General features: G+C 38.9%; 1 protein-coding gene across 4 annotated transcripts in view; it reads left to right on the top strand.

The window, feature by feature from the left end:
- Nucleotides 1-1,787: 1,787 nt before the first annotated feature.
- LOC111065176 (poly(U)-binding-splicing factor PUF60-B) overlaps nt 1,788-18,201 on the top strand; it is a 100,799-nt gene continuing 84,385 nt past the window's right edge. For all 4 annotated transcript variants that reach the window (XM_041594961.1, XM_041594960.1, XM_041594959.1 and 1 more), the window contains exon 1: nt 1,788-2,196. In XM_041594961.1, coding sequence (XP_041450895.1) covers nt 2,090-2,196 — 107 coding nt within the window. In that variant the 5' untranslated portion in view covers nt 1,788-2,089. The remainder of the gene's footprint in view (nt 2,197-18,201) is intronic.

The following is an 18,201-nucleotide window of genomic DNA, read 5'->3' as shown; positions in this document are numbered from 1 at the left end:
ATGGGCATGGGCAATAGGCCTATTGTTTTGGGGGAAACTGCATGAAACTGCACATCGGAAATGATTACAGGCGAAGACAACGGGGGGAAAGTGGGCGGTAGGGTGTCTGTGCCTTCGTCATTAACTGACTCACGATGCACATGGCCGCATGTTGCATACAAGGAAGGCACTCAACAGACCCCCACTACTACCCTGCAAACTGCAAAGCTGTCCTGTCAGAAAGAGAGAGAGAGAGCGCCAGAAACAACTCTGCGCAAGGCAAGGTCTATTTATGCAGGGTAAGGCACTTCCGTTTGCCGTTGTGTCCCACGACAAACACAGAGAGGCGGCAGCAGTGAGTGGGATGTTTCTCTAGTCTCACCCTGTATGCGCACAGACCTTGCGGCGAAGTGGTCGCTCTTTGCCTGACATCCGCCGCTCAGCCGCTCCTTTCCTTTCATTCCAAAAAACTTCCTTGTACCGTGCACATTCCTTTCTCGTCATCGTTTCGTCGTGGTGCAGACTAACGTAATCGCGTCGTTTCTTTTGAGCTTGTAAGCATAAATGTAAGTGTGAGTGAGAGTGGGTGACTCAACACGACACACAGCAACTGGGTGGAGAAGCTGTACACACACACACCTACAGCATATCCATACAACTGCGGCGAATTCAATGACGTCGCAAACTCTGTTGTTGTGCGTCTTATGTGTATGCGTGTGTGTATGTGTGTGTGTGTTTAATGCGTGTGCTTTTTTCGGCAACGAGCAAATCGATTTAATTTATAAAAAATTAATACAAAAACCGGGCAGACCGATACTAGTATTCCCCCATAAAAACTATCAGAACTCAAGTGTTTTTTTTTGTTGTTTGTTTTCTTTGGCTGCGGCATACGAGTTTAATTAAAAGCTGTATGTGAATTTTGATGAAACCGCAATGCGAGCAGCGTCAGAATGGCAAAAGCAACAACATTTTATCACCATTTTAAGAGCAGAAGAGCAAAAGAGAAGCAGCATCAGACGCGGTCTGTGTGTGTGTGTGATTACATGTGTGTGTGTGTGAGCCTGTGCGTGTGTGTATGTGTTGAAAAAGCCGGCAATCAATGCCAAAACCATTCAACATTGAGAGCGGGACAAAACAACAAGAACCAAAAAAACAAAAGCAAAGGCAAAAGCAAAGCAAAGAAGAATGAAAGTAAAAGCATAAAAGCAGAAACAAAATGAAAACCAAACAGAAATAACAACAAAAACACAAAGACTAAGAATAAGGGTAGCAACAAACAGCAAACAAAAGAATACCAAAATAATAATAAGAAAATTTAATTGAAAAGAAAGAAATGTTAATGATTTTTATGGGAACAGTTCTGGGTATTCGGAGATTTTTCCCAAAATAATTCCGCTAAATAATATGCAAATCGAAAAAACTACATGAGATATCTTGAACATACCTTAAAATTAGTTTAATGGTATTAATTATTATTTTTAATGTGTTATAATAAAAAAACAGAGACGGGAAAATTAAAACGAGAATCAATAAGCAAATTAAAATGAAAAACAATACCATTGAACATTAAGTTATATTAAAAATACATCAACAAATAAATCAAATACATCTTTAAATATGTTAATAATAATTTATATTAATACATATTTTTAAATTTTTATCTTATAGAAATAACCAAACGTTGACAGCAATTCTTCAAAAGAGAAACACAGATTGCTTAAATTGTTGGTGTTTTAAAAATGAGCATAACTTAAACACAAGCAGAAACCAGTGCGCATAAATAAAACAAAAAGTTGTAAAAATTCTTGAAAAAATAGTTGAGACAACCAAAAAAAAAGTGAGAGAAAGAAGAGAGAGAGATAAGAACGAAAATCAACCCAAAAAGTGATTACGATTCAAGTGAATTTTCTTTCGGCGTGCGTTGGGATAAATAAAAGGCAGCAAAATTTACTACAACGTCGCTTTTGGCAGCGCCAACTCCAGCATCAACCCCCCCAGCGGCACATCCACCACCACTGGGAGTACCATTCAGTACCAGCATCAGCAGCAGCAGCAGCACCACCACCTCCCAAGCAGCAGTAGCAGCATCAGCAGCAGCGCCGGCAGAAGAATGCTCTTTGAGAATCCAGCGGTTGCGGCCAAGTTGCCATTTCCATACAATGTGCCGCCGCCACTTCAGGCGGCAGCAGCAGCAGCGGCAGCTGTGCCAAATTTAAGGTAAGTTGGCAGTCCTTTTCCACTCTTTATCTCCACACGCTCCACACTCTCTCTCTCTCTCTGGCTCTGGTTCTCCTTTTTAAAGCATAAAGAGTGTGGAGCGGTGGGCGGCTGAGGATAGCATAAAAATAAGAACAGAACTCTCTCTCCATGTTGTTGATGTCCGTCTCAAGGCCATTAAAGGCGTTAATGCGCTTTGAGGTTTCATATACCCATGGTATAAACACGGGGAGTACAAGGGTATGTTTAATTCAAGAGTCCGTATGTAACAGGGAAATAAAAGTATGGATTTTTCTAATAAGAAAAGAGTGAAGGATATATGTATGTATATAATTTATAATTTGGTAGGTACGAAAATTTATTTGTTATCAGTTATCAGAAAAATTGAGGAAATTAAAATGATTTCTAACCCTTCTTCTTCGTATTATATTTTTTTTTTTTTAAACCACTCATGCAATCCTTTAGAGAGTATCACTTATCCCACACTTCAAAGTTCCGACTAAGCTGAGGTGTTGCCATTTGTTTTTCATGGGCCTTTGGCCGTCTCGTCCGGCGCCTTCTTCTCGCCCAGCTTTTCCTCAGTGGCATATTTATGAAAATTGTTTTGCTCTTTGGCTGCGTTTTAAATTTTTCATCAGCCACTCAGCGGAGTTCTCAGTTTCAGTTTTAGTCAGTGTCTGGGCGGAGGGGGTGGTAATGTGCGCTAACCTATAATTTTTATAAGTTGCTGTTCGTAAATTGCATTCATTTATTAGATGAGATTGAGGGCGAGGTTTACTTTATAAGTTGTCGCATTAATACTCAGTTCTGGGCGGGGAAAAACCCGACTGGTCCGGTGTGGGAATGAGGTTGATTATGGATTTCAAAGAGCATATTTTACAAGGAATATGACGACTGAGCGAAGCTTGATGAAAGCAAACATAAATAAGCGAGATATCAAAAGAATCTATAAACACTGCACAATAATTTATTCTTATCCGGAATATACACTCAAAAATTAATATAAATTGACATTCTACAACATGAAATTTGCATAATATTTCCCCCATTACAAGCCCCAAGTGCTGTAAAATTATAGGCCTTTATAAGAAATGATTGCAGGCTTGCCGTAAGATTATTAATGCCCTGCATTTGCTTCAAGTGACGGTCCCATTAAACATTTTTTTGTAGGCCTGAAAAGTGAGAGTAAAAACCATATTTGGGACTATTCGAAATCTACATTGGAACTTGCTTTACTTTTGATATTAAATAACGACCGTCTGGCGCCAGGCAATTAAGAGTTTAAGTTTTTTTTTTTTTTTGTTTATTTAGTTCGCTTCTTTGGCGTTTGCCTTACTAATTAGCATTTCATTTATTGTTTCATAATTTTTTCTTTTGGCATGTGCCATACTTTGGTTAGGCTTTAAATTAAACTATAAAAAAAATGTGATGGATACACCAAAAGCACTATCTGAGGCAGCAAGCCGCCTTTTGTTTTCGCTTAGGAATCGATTGATATTTGTTTTGTGAATTTTTTCTCTTCTTGGTGTGGAGACTTCGGAAGATATTGATGGATTGAATGAATTGAATTGTTTCTATTCCCATAATTATGCATCTATCATCTATAAAATCCACTGACTTGACATTCAAATTGAAACCCAAAAGACCTCTAAAGACCTCGCCTTCACATCCAAACAATTGTTCATTCAAAAATTACATAAGGCTTTGTCTGCCGCGTCAAATATCGTATTACTGGGAATAGCAACCATTTATTTTTAAACCACAAAATGGCCAAAAAAAGATTCGTAAACACACAAAAAAATAAAATTATTATTATGACACTTGACGCAGAACCAAAAAAAAAAGCAACTCGTTGCGGAAACGAAAAAATACACAAGAAGAAGCCAAAAGGAAAATCTCTTATCGATGCTCTCTCTCGAACATTGACTAAGCGTTGATTGGATTTAAAGTGACAGTAATAAATGACAACAAAGGCATGCTTCATCTATAAATACCAAAAAATAAGATGGAAAATAATGCATGAAATAATGTATATCGGGAGACGAATTTTGTATGCGCTAAAAAAAGATAATTTCGCTTTTTATAATGTTGGGAAAACTAAGCTTTATTAAGAAAACTAAAACACTAAAATAAAACGATTAATTAGTATAAAAAAATATAGATAGGGCTGTACTGCCCTAAGATATTAACCCCTGATAAATCAATTTCAAAACCCTATAAAAATGCTCCTGAAATTGCACTACCCTTCGAAAAAAGAGTATGCGCAGCCAGATACTAAGAAAACAGTGCTCCTGGGCATGAGCTGACTGAACTTGCACTAGAGATGATGATAATGCTCCGATGCTCCGATGCCGTTGCTGGCAGATGAGATGGAGGGATGTGGCATTCGTGGGAGACGCTAGACCCAAAGACGTGCTAAATAAACAGACATCGTCGCCACATTTCCGAATTTGACACAGTGACAGGCCAAACAAATAGCAGACCAGAAGCTATAGCACTAGGAGGAGGAAACAGTGCGACCAGAGTCTCTATAGAAACAGAAACAGAAACAAAACCAAAATCTCATTTCATTTAAGTTCATTTTTTCTGTTTTGTTTTTTTGTTTTTTTTTTTTCTTAGCAAGCAAATATTTTCCTTGCCTTCTCATTTGGCAGCGTCTTTGGTTCGTGTTGTTTCTCTGCTGTAGCCAGTCCGCACTGTAATATGAGGCATTGAAAAATATTTGAATTCTTGGCTCTTGTGCCTCTTATGTCTCTCGGTTCTCGGTTCATGCTTCTTGCCTCTTGCCTCTGGGTTTCTTCTGGGTTAATTGTGCGTTGGCTCAAATGCATTTAGTGCAGTCGTAATTAGCCAAATTGTTAACTTAATTATTTTTGGGCCATATCCTATGCATAGTTTGGGGATTTTTGGATCTCTGTGCAGTTTACGATGGAATAAGATGTTCTGAAATATGTGATGAAGGAGGAGAATACTCAAAAAGAAATCAAATAAAATTCACAGAGCTGTAATTAGTCAACGTTGAACAGCTGACTGCTGCTACTTCCCACTATTGTAGCTCTCTCTCTCTTATACTGCCGTACCGCACTGTTGTGGAGCTGTCATTGAATGAAAACGTACGGCTCAGAGGTTCCGCCTTAATTAGTCAAGCCCCAAGTCGATCATTCGAGTCACTTGTTTATGCAGCAGACAGACGGATAAATAAGCATCAGACAGCAATTATATATATTTTATTTGCTGCACTGCTTGCATATTAATCGAGGCGAACACAACCGGGTCTCCTGTCTCCTATTCCCCCCCTGCCTGTTCTGGCCATGTAATTTGTATCTTTATCTCGAAATAAGCTGACATACGTGGTCGCTCGGTCGGTCAGTCGCCAGGCAGGTAACTTGAGCGACCTTCCCATCCTCCTACTTGAGATGCTTGGAATATTCACCATTTTATGCTAAATGTTCGAGAAATGGAAATGAAAAACTCAATCTTTCAACCCTTCTTTCTGTGTCTCTGGGTTATTAAGATGGCTACCTACAACATTTTACTTTTCATTCTCTTTCTAGTGTTTTTTTTTGGCGTATTTCAAATATGTTTTTCTTGTCGGGTTTTGCTTTTTGTTCTTTTTGGCAAGTTTTTACATTAAATTTCTACCTCTAATGCTGGCTGCTGACTGCTGCCTGCTGCCTGCTGCTGCTTCTGTGTGATTATTCATAAGAATTCTCTCGCTCAGACCAGACTGCTGTGCGGTGTGCCGGGGCGTTTTGAGTGACAGCTACAACGGCTGTGTTTTTTCTCTTTTCTTATTAAGGTAGCACCGATAGTGGAGCACCGACCCACCCACCCACACAAGATATTTGTTTAACTGCGAATCCGAGAGCTCTCACTTTGACTACTTACTTAAGTTGATTAAATCTTGCTGCTTTTCGTGGGGGCTCTGGGGTAGAAATTTTCTAATTTTGGTTCGTTCTGTCTTATTGTTTTCGTGGTGTATAATTTATCATTGCAAATTGCTTGGCGCAACTTTTTTTGAAGGTTTCTTTTTGTGCTTTCTTCTGGTTATTCATTACTTTAAAGAACAATTGTATACCCAAGATAGTTTTAGGCAGTACTTTTCGAGTGTATGTGGTGGTATTTGAGTGGCAATTTTCCAGACAGTTAATTTTCTTGTGTTAATTGTACTTAACATTGATTTTGCTTGGATTTAATCGCAGAATACATTCCAAATCGTTCGTGGGGAATGATCACTGTTTGTAGAATTTGAAAGGATTTTGTCCGTTCATTTATGGGAAAGTATTAGGGCGTATGAACGTCATTCAAAGACCGTGCCTTTTGTTGGAGCGTTATAAAACAGCAACTAAAAGTTTATTAATCTGCAATTTGTATCTAGAGGATACTTTACAGCTTATTCAACCACCTTTACTCTCCATTAAGAGCAAACTCTGGAATATAACACAAATAAAATACATATAGAGTACCGACATTTAAGTGAGTTTTCGCACACAAAAACTTTGTGCTAATTCCATGAGTGGATTCCCTTGAAGTGCCCTTGTGTATTCGACATGCTCATTATCCGACGACCGACCATCTCTCATTTGTCTACCCACACACAGCGAAGGTGCGTGTTATAACTGTTAGCCGACGACTCAATTGTTCTCACATGTTCTCGGTTTGCCTCTTGAATGGCCGCCAGCAGTAGAATTGACCAGCCAACCCACAAATTGGACAAACGGACAAATCATCTCTCATTTAGATTGCGAATGACATGCCGAAAAGTAATAGAAAAAAATGTGCTGGTAAAAGTTTTGCTCGACAAAAAAAAGCAGCTTAAAAGTTCTTTGACTTTTACAGAACATATGTACAATGTACATACATACATACATATATACATAGATAGATACATCAAAATTGTTTTGGCTCAATTTCGAGACTGATTGTTACGTGTTTTTGGAGTGTTCAGTGTCAGCCTGGGCCTGCTGCGGTTGAGCTCTGGAGTTAACTCATTATTTCGATAATGTTGAAACATTCAAATATTCATCTGTGGAAAGTGTAGTTGAAGTTTGTTTCCATTGAGTTGCATATTCAACATGAAATGTGTGGCAACATCTGCTCTACACTTGACTCCATTGCAGCCGCAGAGCTCCACAGCATAGATTCCATATAAAATTGAGCATGAATAGTTTTGCTCTTAATGTGAGTGAGTGAGTACAAGGCACACATACTCTACGCAGTGCATCTACCCAGTGTACCCTATAAGTTTAGGGTATTATGATTATTAGCAGATTTTTGCAAAGCAAAGAAGAAATTGCAGCTTAAAGGGTATTTCTTGCTAGTAGTTGCTTAGAGCGGGGGAGTATCACATCTCCCATGCAAAGCTAATTATTGTTGTGGCTGACAGTGCAATAGCGATAAGGGAAATAAGCAATTGAAAGAGAGAGGCAGCAATACAACGTAGTAATTGGAAGTGTAAGCAAAATGCATGCGAGAAGCAGCGATGCTCGTGAAATTAAATCCCGTTTGTCGTCACGATCGGGTATATAGAAAACCAAAACAAAAGGCAACTCCCCTGCGCACGCACGCATTGATTGCTGCTGTTGCTGCTGCTGCTGCTGCTGTGAGAGGATTGGAATGAAGCAATTGGGAGAGTGTGAGCAGCAAAGCTCGCAGCTTAAATGAAGATCAAGAGATAAGACAGTATTGAGTGCCTTCTCGCAGCACTCGAGAGGGCCAGGCTGTCCATTGTTGACATCTATGCATGTCCATATGTACATATGCATATACATATATTGTATGCAATATATTTTTGATAAATATACATAACCACATCCGTCTGATAAAATCGATAGAAAATGGGCATACGTTTTATATCATTGTGATCCTAAAATCGGGTTAATATCTGATAAATTGGTAGACACTTTTTACTTCTTTAAAATCTGCTAAAATCTGTTAAATTGTATATAAATTCTATACACAAAGGAAAACTAAAGAGGTTTCCATTCTGAAAGGTATATTTGGAATGTAGCTGTAGCTTCCATTGAAACGTTCGATCTTCAAGGGTATTTGTGGCTACAGCTTCATTCGCATAGCTTGCCAGCCTTTACTTCATGTGTGTGTGTGTGTTTTTTTTTTGTTCAGTTTTATTTTCCTGCCGATAAAATTGTAAAAGTTGCCGAGTCTGCTTTACTGTCAAGCGGCGGTTAGCAGTGTGGCAGCATTTTCCTATATGCGGTCGGCAACTTTTGAGCAATTTTTCCTGCCTGCTGCCTCTTGCATGATGTGGGATGTGAGGGAGGAATGTGGGCGTGTTTCAATTATTTGCACGAATTGCAATCCAGCGAGATGGTTAAGGGGGAGGAGGCTGTGTAGTCGAACTGCGTGTGTGTTTTTCCCAGTTTAATTGAAATGCCAGTGCAACCCGGGGATCGGCTCCCTTAACTTGAAAGCTTTCGCGTAAGTACCTTAACCAATATTAGAGCTACAGATACACAGAAAGTGCATTAGATTCTAAATGTGTGTGAGTGTGTTAGATATTATGAAAGCTTTTCCAATAAATATATAATTTGTTTACGTTTGTTATCAACATTTAAATGCCTAATGAGTTGCATGTGATTTGATGGGTTACGCATTTCCAAACAGTGAAGCTCCACATAAAGCCCATAAATCGTGCCTGACTTTGATTTGATTTCAGCTACAACCTTCTTATCGAATGTACATACATATGTACATATGTATGTATTCATTTTTCTACTACTCCACTGCATCTGCCTGCATCCGCATGGATATGTACTTCAAAAGTCTACACTCAATTACAGCCATACAGGCGCTGCCGCAAAAAAAATCCATATGCAAATTCTTGTAAATATATATGTATGTACATACATATGTATGTATGTATTACATGGCCTAGGGCAATGCTGCTGAAAACTCTTCTTTTGCCTGTTATTTGCCATATGAATGGAGCGAAATTGCATTTTCTCAAGTGCAGGGCCGCATTAAATTATGCACATGCGAAGGGAAACGGGCGGGGGCGGACGCCTTTCTCTTTGATATGAAAAATTGCATACAAAAAATATGTAAGTGCATGACATTCTCAAGATTTCTAGCGCCAGAGCGAAACAGTGCGAGACCGAAACGAAAATGAAATTGTGGGAATAAACAGAAAATGAAATTTATGGAAATAAAAAAAAAAGAAAAAAACAAAGAATAATGAAAGAAAATATTAAAAAATAAATTATGCAAAAATAAAGAGAAAAATAATTATTAATACATGCTCAAATATATAAAGAGATTGAAGTGCACTTTGTTGATAATGTAGAACCTAATGATTTACCTAATGTATGGTATGTAATATATATTATATGCAATTATTTTCAGATATCTTACCTTGACGGTCGACCAACCATAACATCTGTCATTCATTCCCACGTACATTAGGAATATTCCTTTAACTGAATCTAGAACACATGCATTAGATATTTGTTCCACATTTTCTTGATCAATTACAATCAATTTCCCATTTTCCAATCGCCCTCTTATTTCTGTTTTTCTTATCTGGGTCAATCTTACACTTTGTTGTATTTGTCGGCCCACCGCATGTTGCTGTCAATTTTGTTGAGTAATTTTGTTTGTGAAAACAAATTTAGCGACACGGAATATTCTTAATATTTTTGTGATGTGCCAAAACAAATTGAACGCATAAATTGTTAATGTATGAAATATTTTGCATAAGTTGTGTAAAATATTTCAGCAACAGAATAAAGAAATAAAACATTTCAAATCGAAATAAAGACATCATTGGAATGAATACCACCCTACTCCTATGTACAACATCTATATCTGATGGCAATCATTGCACCCCGCATAACTCTCTCAAAAAAAAAAAAAAAAAACAAGTAATGAGCGTCCCGTTAAGAGCAGCTTTCTGTGGTAGCTCGGTAGATGAATAAGTTTGGCCCATTGCGCATTTAGTTCATTAACCTCTCCCAGCTACAACTTCAATTGTTGTAAATTTTTGCGCTGCTGCCTGCCTGCCTGGGAGTTCATTGTTGTGTTGGCCAAGAAAGCCGGCCACGAGTTGGCCTAGCAAAATGCTTATAAAAGAGAAGAAAAAAGAAAAAAAAAAACTACGAGTAACAAAATGGTTTGCTACTACCCATGGCCTGATATGCCAATTAAAGTGCGACGGAACCGCACAGACCCCACAGAGTCGTGGGGGCGCAGCGTCTCTTGTTGGGGGCGTGTGCTTTCGCCTGAACAAGCTGCTGGTTAGCCCCGTACGGGAACCTCTTTGTTAGCCTGGTTTACGGGCTAATGCCAAACAATTATTTAAAATTAGCTGCCATAAAAAAAAAAAGAAATCTTCCTTATGAAAAGTCAAGTCTTGGCTGGTAGACTCTTTGGATAAAGTTTTCACGGTGGTGCTAGCATAAAACTGCTCGAAGAAAATGTTATTTATTGAGTAACTGGAGAGCCAAGTTGTTGTTGAAGTTTATGGGAAAACTCTGGAAGATGGAATAACAGCTGAGAAGTTCTTAAGGTTAGAGAAGATTTAAGTTTATAATAATTTAGTATATGGATAAGAAAATAATAGATTAATCAGCATAGGAGTGTAGTTTAAGTACAAGGTTGAATATAAATAATTCAGAAAATTCTTCTCTAACCCGTTCTTTATTTTATACTGTAAATAATAGCAGAGTTGCATTATCCATTTGTATAACTCTTTAGATTTTGAATAGTAGTTATGCAGTCCGTAGATCTAAACTAGTTTCTGCATTTCCTGATAGTCCCCCCCTCCCATCCAATGGCAACTGTGACAGAACAATTTCAAATAATTCATGCCAAGAGCACATCAAAACGTACACTCAGAAAATGGCATAGTAATAAGAAATACACACATAATTAATTTTTAAAATTTACATATTAATAGTAAAATTTCAAATTTATCATTTCCACTCTCGGTGCAAATATATTTGTATACATTTTTTGATATAAATGTTAACATTCGCTTCTTAAGTATTTTTTCTCTGTGTGTACTGTATCTGAGGAGTGTGATGTATGTGCTTTGACAGTATCTGCTTATTGGCATGCGTATCCATCGGTTACATTAGTGTGCACTGGAAATATATATATTTCCAGTTTCTATATATATGTACGTACCTACAATATATATATATATTTATCATAAGTCAAAGCGAGTTCGTCTGCTGCTGCTGCGGCGGATGGATGGTGGAATTTATATTAGCGATGGGTTATAAATTGAAGACAATGAAATCAATTGATTGGCATTTCTCAGACATCGATGGGGCGGCATCACAGTGTAGGGGGCAATCGGGCATATGGGTGTGCTGTGACCCCGTTTGTGTGTAGACATTAGATACGAACTGCATTGGATTCTAGATGCCACAGAGAAAACTTATAATTACGCTTCAAAATATCTCAATTTTCAAGACCGGTTTGTTGAGGTTTCTCTCTCTCTATCTCTCTCACTGCGGTCAGATCTACTACTCACAGTATAAATCTATTTTACTTTGTTTCTCCACACAAAGTCGATCGTTCGTTGGACATTATTTATAAATACAAATTAAAATTGTTAATTTTTTGGCAAACATTTGTCCATTTTCCATTTGTCACCTACACTTTCAAAAATATATTTTTGTTTTTATTTTGTGCATGAACTTTCGAATGGTGCTAAAAGTGGTGCAAAATGTTATGTGTTTCTGCAATGGCCACAGCATTTTTATGGCATTTTACGTAAATAGTTTTTTTTGCCTTTCTTTTATATAGATTTATTTGCTACCCGAAATGGCTTTTGGGGTCTTTGATGCCTAGCCGCCAGCGCTGGCCGTGTGTCTGCACGATAGATGCATCGCTGCAATTATTTTGATGATGATAAATTTCATTTCATTTCGTTTTTCGTTTCAAGAACTTCCATCGATTGGTGCGAATTTTGATTGGAGGCAAAGGCAAGGAATCAAGATCAAAATGCTTTGATTTGTGTGTTTAAATCTGCCAGAAAATGGCAATTAGTTTGAATTTGTATTCAAATAATAAAAATATAATGTAATAATATAACAGATCAAAAAAGGTCATAAGAGACAGATTATTTAAGCAGCTTCTAAGAGCCTTCCAAACATAATTTATCTTCCTAAAATAGTTCGATTTGCTGTATTTTCCCTGACAGCATATCAGTCAAACGAAACACAACGATTAGGCCACAAGCAAACACAGGGCCAATAGATGATAGGAAACCCGCCAGAGAAATCAGGCAAAAGATACCATAAATTGACATTTCTGGTTCAATTTGTGGGCCACAGCAAAAAACGAATTTACGTTGTTGGCATGTCAAATGTGCCACCCCCTCTCAGGAATCCCAGCGGAATTCTTTCCATTTTATAGATAATTTGTAATCAAATATCACGGAACCAAGAGGACCCATCCCATGCCAATTGAACTATCAAAGGAGTGAACTCAATTTCGTTTTTGGGCAAACAACAATAGCAAGGAGTACTTGTGGCAGAACCAGAACCAGAGCCAGCCAGCAGCATGGCTGGAAGTGAAGCTTCTCGCTTTTGCACAATTTGAGTATCTAAATAGCCGTAAAATTGTGAAACATGCAATGCCAAAAGCCACACAAATGCCCAGATCTTTGTGGGGGCCCACAATCGGATGTGCCATGTAGCTGTGAGATAGATAAACTTTTAGCTGCCCTGCCTGCAGACTGCCGCCTGCCGCCTGCTGCATGTCGTGCCGTTTCGTGTCGCTTTTCCATGACAGTTGCAAAATGTTCCGTTCTATCGTACATTTGCGGTTCTTGTCTTCAAATATCTAAACTGCATTCAGTGTGGGAACTCTGTTGGTATAATTATGGTTGGGGGAAAACTCTTAAGAAAGAAAAACGCTTGCATCTAAGATGGGCACTTCAATTGGTTTTTGCCATTTACATAAATCAAACGAAACGCAAAGTTCAGAGAATGTTACCTCAAATCTCACAAAATAATTGGACAAATATTTCATCATACATACAAGTATGCAAAAATCACAGAAATTGACATTCCTTTTGGGCTCTTCCTGGCAAATAGTATGCAAATATTTTGACAATTTTCACTTAAACTTTGACATTTCAGGGGAAAACTTTCGGGACGAAGCACTTATGCTGCGACGAAAATCTCAGCTCAGACACACAGACATTATCTTGTATCTTGTATCGTGTTATATTATTTTTCTTAGCTGGCAACCGGATGCATAAATAAGTGACAAACCCCGAGACGTTGCTTGTGATTTTTCTGCTGCTGCTGCTGCTGGTTTATGTTTTTGTTTTTGTTTTTGTCGTATTTCCGGCATCAGTTTAAGAAAAAGAAATACGTGCAGAGCTGTTTTTCTTAAGTTTATATTATGATGTGTTTATACTATATACATATATCGCTATTGGGCAATCCCGGTCGCTTTTAAGCTTCATTCAACGAAGGTTTTTATGTAAATTCGAATACATTTTGACCATGAAACACCGAAATGTGGGAGTAATTTTCATGAAAAATTCAATAATAATAGCTAGAAAAAAAAATAATAATAAAACTAATATTAACAATACAAATAATTTAATTTAAATTCAAAATAAATCTGTGGGAATGTTTGACAACAAAAATGCACATACAACTTTATTATTATATCATAATCATATTAGTCACTAATTATAATCATATACAAATTATCAAATTAATCTTTAAATCCCCGACTTTCATTAATAAAGATTCTGCAACCGATTGCGAAACGAATCAAAAGTGGCATTCTCATTCTCTTCTTCTGCGATAACAAACGATGCCAAATCGTTTGAAAGACAGCTCCAAACATCCATCAAATCTAGCCAAATCTGTGGGAAATCAATCGAGGAGTTCACTAAGCCATGGCCTAATCATAATAGAGAATCTTCTTGCCAACCGCCAATCTTATGCAATCGTCGCCACTCAACTGTGAGCAGCGAAACCTGAGCGAAAAAAATATACCGAAAAAATGCAGAAAGAATAGAGAGCGTTGGTGGAGCGGTGGTGTGTGGGGGGTACCAAACCAGTTTTCAGTTTCCCTTCGAAATCCACAAAAAAAAAACAAAAAATAAAAAAGAACTTGGGCCCAAAAGACTCTCGAAATGAGAGCGTTTTTCGATTGTTTTTGTTTGTGTGGATTTTTGTCTTATTTGTTTCGCTTGAGCGGAATCGGATTTATGAGGCACCGAATGTGAAACAGAATTTTATTTTATTGAATGCTTCTTGCACCATTGGCAAGCCCACTGAATAAATATTGCCCAAGAATCAAACGATTTGGCCAACTTGTAAAATAGCGCCAAGGACTGGCCAAAAAGATGTCGAATGCAAAATGGCAAATGCAATTAGTTCGGCTCCAATTCAAAAATTGGCAGGCCATTTGATAATTCTGCAGCAGGTGCTGGATGCAAAAATATAAATCGCAAAATTGATGACAATCATCTGTTGCCTCTGGCTGTCTGCCGTGCTGCTAATTTGATTGAAACTCGAAACATTTAAGCTGCGAAAGGAAAATGGAAAAACGGAACAACGAATGAGTTTCACTTTCACATAATTGCCACATCATTTTAGGCATCTCGCTAACCCGTTTCGTTGCAGGATTGCTTTTTCGTTTTTTTTTGTTTTCACGTGAAAGTGGAAAGATTTTCGTGCTCTAATCCAGTTCGTGCATGGAGTAGGCTCGTGTCTTATTACCCCACAAAAGTGGTGTGTAATTAACGGAATTGAAAAAGAGTTGTGGCCTGGGCATTGGGGGGCCTTTGGAAGAACAATAGGTGGGAATTTATGGAGAGAAAATACATAAAAAGAGAAAATGCTACCATTGATATATAGAAATATTAATTTCTTTTGTCGAATGAAGCCTAAAAAGGGGCTTGGGAAATATTTTGGAGCATGAACTGGAATTGGAAATTGCCTCTGGGAGGAGGGAAATGAATCAAGATTAAAGATTAAATGAAATCTGTGACTTAGTGGAAGAGCTTTTGGAAGATTCTCGTTAATCTTCGAGGCACCTACTGCTGATGTAACATTCCTAATATTTCTCAGATATAAACAAATGATTTTCATCTTGATTTTCTGTGGTTTCAGTTTACGAAGCACTTATCGGGCTGCCCCAATAAACAATGATATGCCATGGATGGAGATCCAATTTCAGTGCGCCCAAACAAATTGTAGATTAAACAGCCAACGTTTAATTGTTTGTTTAATTTCCATTTAGCCCCAAGTCTCTGGTTCCAACTTTGAGACCCAAGAGATTTATTGTAATCAAAATTTGATGCCTTCTTGAGTGTGGAGTGTAGTTCAGTCCCAGCCTCAGCCCCAGCCCCAAGCCCACTGCCCACTGCTCTGCATCTGTAAGAGGTTCGGCCGGCCAGTCAACGACCTTCAATTTGGTCGCTAGAGGAGAAGGCAAATGACAATCGACAATTCACAATTCACAATCGCCTGGTGGCTTGACTTTAATTATCTTGGGAGCTTGGGAAGAGAGTCTGTGGTAGGCAGAGCACAGAACCCATTACCATTTCATTAACATAGACATAAAGCGAATGCTCCATCTTCCCCAGAGCCTCTCTGGAGGGGGCATGTGGCCCTCTCACGACTGAAATGAAAACACGTGTTGCGGCCATAAACAAAGAAATTGGTAAAAACCAAAAGAAAAATTGCCAAAAATAAAAACAAAAACAGAAACTCAGCCTAGCGTGAAAAGCAAGCAGCACACAGGGACACATAAAAAAAAGTGGGCAACGGCTGTTTGTCTCTATATCTATATCTTTTTGCCATTTTCCTATACCGAGTTTGTGTTGATTTTTCATACGTTTTCGGGGTTAGTTGCGGATCGATGAAACATTTTTGGTTTAAAACTCATAATTTAATGGCCTGCTCATGCACTGATCTTGAATGGAAATTAAATGCAGGAATTTATTGTAGAAAAATTCAGCAAAAAAGGGAAATGTGGTAAATGGTAGATAAATGTGGAAAAGTTTCTCAGCTGGTGATAGACCAAAGGTAGTACATATGTATGTATGTATGTACATGTATTGAATGCAAAAGCATTTTAATCACTTCAATCGCTTTAACAATTCAGTTCCTGATAGTTTTAATTAACACGCGATACCCAACAGATTAACGACAGACATTTAATTATAATCGTATGCTCCTAAAGGTTTGTATTACATTATGTGAAAGGTTCCATTAATGGGTATGTACTGTACTTATCTGTTTATTAAAATTCATTGATTTAAAACTGAAAATAAAATTTCCATTGGGAAGTTGAGTCGAGTTCGCAATGAACTTGGATAACCTACAACTGCACATCTCTAGAAATCATTATATTGTTCGTCTAAGAAGTAAAGTAATGTCTACAGGTCAACTGAGGTAAATCTCTTGAAGCCTAAATCCCTGGAGATTTCCATGACCCCCAACTGAATGTCAGAGTATACAAATTTTAATAGGTCAAAGGATGATCTTTCTGTTGCCTTTTGGAACCTTTAACATTTTTCTGCCTTTATCCAGTCACCTCTCACTTCCACTCTCTATCTAAATCTCACTCTCTCTCTTTCGCCCCCCGCCCAATCTATTCCCATCTATTCCTTTCTCTTTCTAAAGCTGTGTGAATTTCCCGTAAAAACATTTTCATGCGAAATTACGTGCCGCCATTGCTGTCGCGCTGTCGCGCTGTCTCGCTATCCTTTTGCTTTGACAATTTCCGACATATCGACAGTTGCATCCCATCCCAAACTTCCTCTCAATCCACACCCACTCACCTCTATGGCTGGGGGGGCCGGTCGATGGCGGGAGTGTGAATAAAATGTAATCCGGCAACTGCGTGCGGTAATCTAACAAAAAACTGCGAGAAAAAATACAGAAAAAAATGCTACTACTCCGTAGATGAGGGAAAAACCCGTCTGCAACTTTTAACCGAATGGTGGCCCCAAGCCCCAAGCCACATCTGACCCTAGACCGCCCTCCCTTCAGCCTCCAGCCCCCCGCCTCCGTTCGGCCCACTCCTTTTCCCTGTCCTTTCGCTTCGTCTGTGAAGTGGAGAGCCGAGCTCCACAGCTGTGTTGATTTTCATTTTCAGCGGTGCCCATTCGTCGAATGGGGGCGTGCCGACGCCCCCCGTTTTCGCATTGATTGCGTTACAATTTCAGGTTTCTGGTTTTCTGCTATTTGCCGCCAGTCTACTTCTACTTTTCGTATACCCATTACCCGAGAGGGCTGTGTTGTTTGTTGCACGAAGCAGGAAAAACTCCCAGCTCGTATTATTCGTATGGGCAATAACCAAAATGAAATTAAAGTAATCCTTAGATGTGCCTTGATTCCCATAAAACTGCCACACTCTTTAAGGGGTATCAACAGCTTCGATACCTTTTATGTGTTTTGCTATTGCTGTTGCTGCTGCTGCTGTCTTTGGCTTTGGTTTTTTGCTTTGCATTGGCTTTGCTTTTGTTTCACCGGCTGTGCCACAAAACGTGTCCGTTGGGTTGGTTGCCGCTGCCATTGTGGCTGTTGCTGCTGTTGCTGTAGCTGTCTGTGCCACAGCGTTGGAGTTGATCTTTATCTGTATCTCCGGTCGCTGGCTGGCTGGCGCTGGCTTGCTGGGTTTGAGGTCCCGGTCCCCCTCCCCCTCCCCCCGTCTGATGACTATAGTAAAATGGTAACTCGAATTGTTGGCTCAGCTCTTGGCTTGACTTGACTCTGGCTATGGCTATGGCTATGGCTATGGCTTTGGGTCTGGCTTTGGCTTTGGGTTAACCGGTTTACAGTCTGGGTCTCTCTCTGGCGTCCGCTCCTAGCTCTCCATTTCGTTTCGTTTTCATTTCGATTTACGAGCGCAAAAATTAAAACCAAATGAGTAGTAGAGCAGCAACAAAAATACTGCCCTCGTTGTTATTGCCATTGTTTCTTCGGTCGATGCTTTTGGCATTAAGCCCCCCACCGCCTCTTGCTCCTCCTCCTCCTCCTCCACCTCCTCCTTAACCCA

Source organism: Drosophila obscura, unplaced genomic scaffold, assembly GCF_018151105.1.
Source record: "Drosophila obscura isolate BZ-5 IFL unplaced genomic scaffold, ASM1815110v1 contig_4, whole genome shotgun sequence".
NCBI classification, from domain to species: domain Eukaryota; kingdom Metazoa; phylum Arthropoda; class Insecta; order Diptera; family Drosophilidae; genus Drosophila; species Drosophila obscura.
The sequence above is the reverse complement of the archived record's forward strand: the minus strand, read 5'-3'. Positions and strand labels throughout refer to the sequence as shown.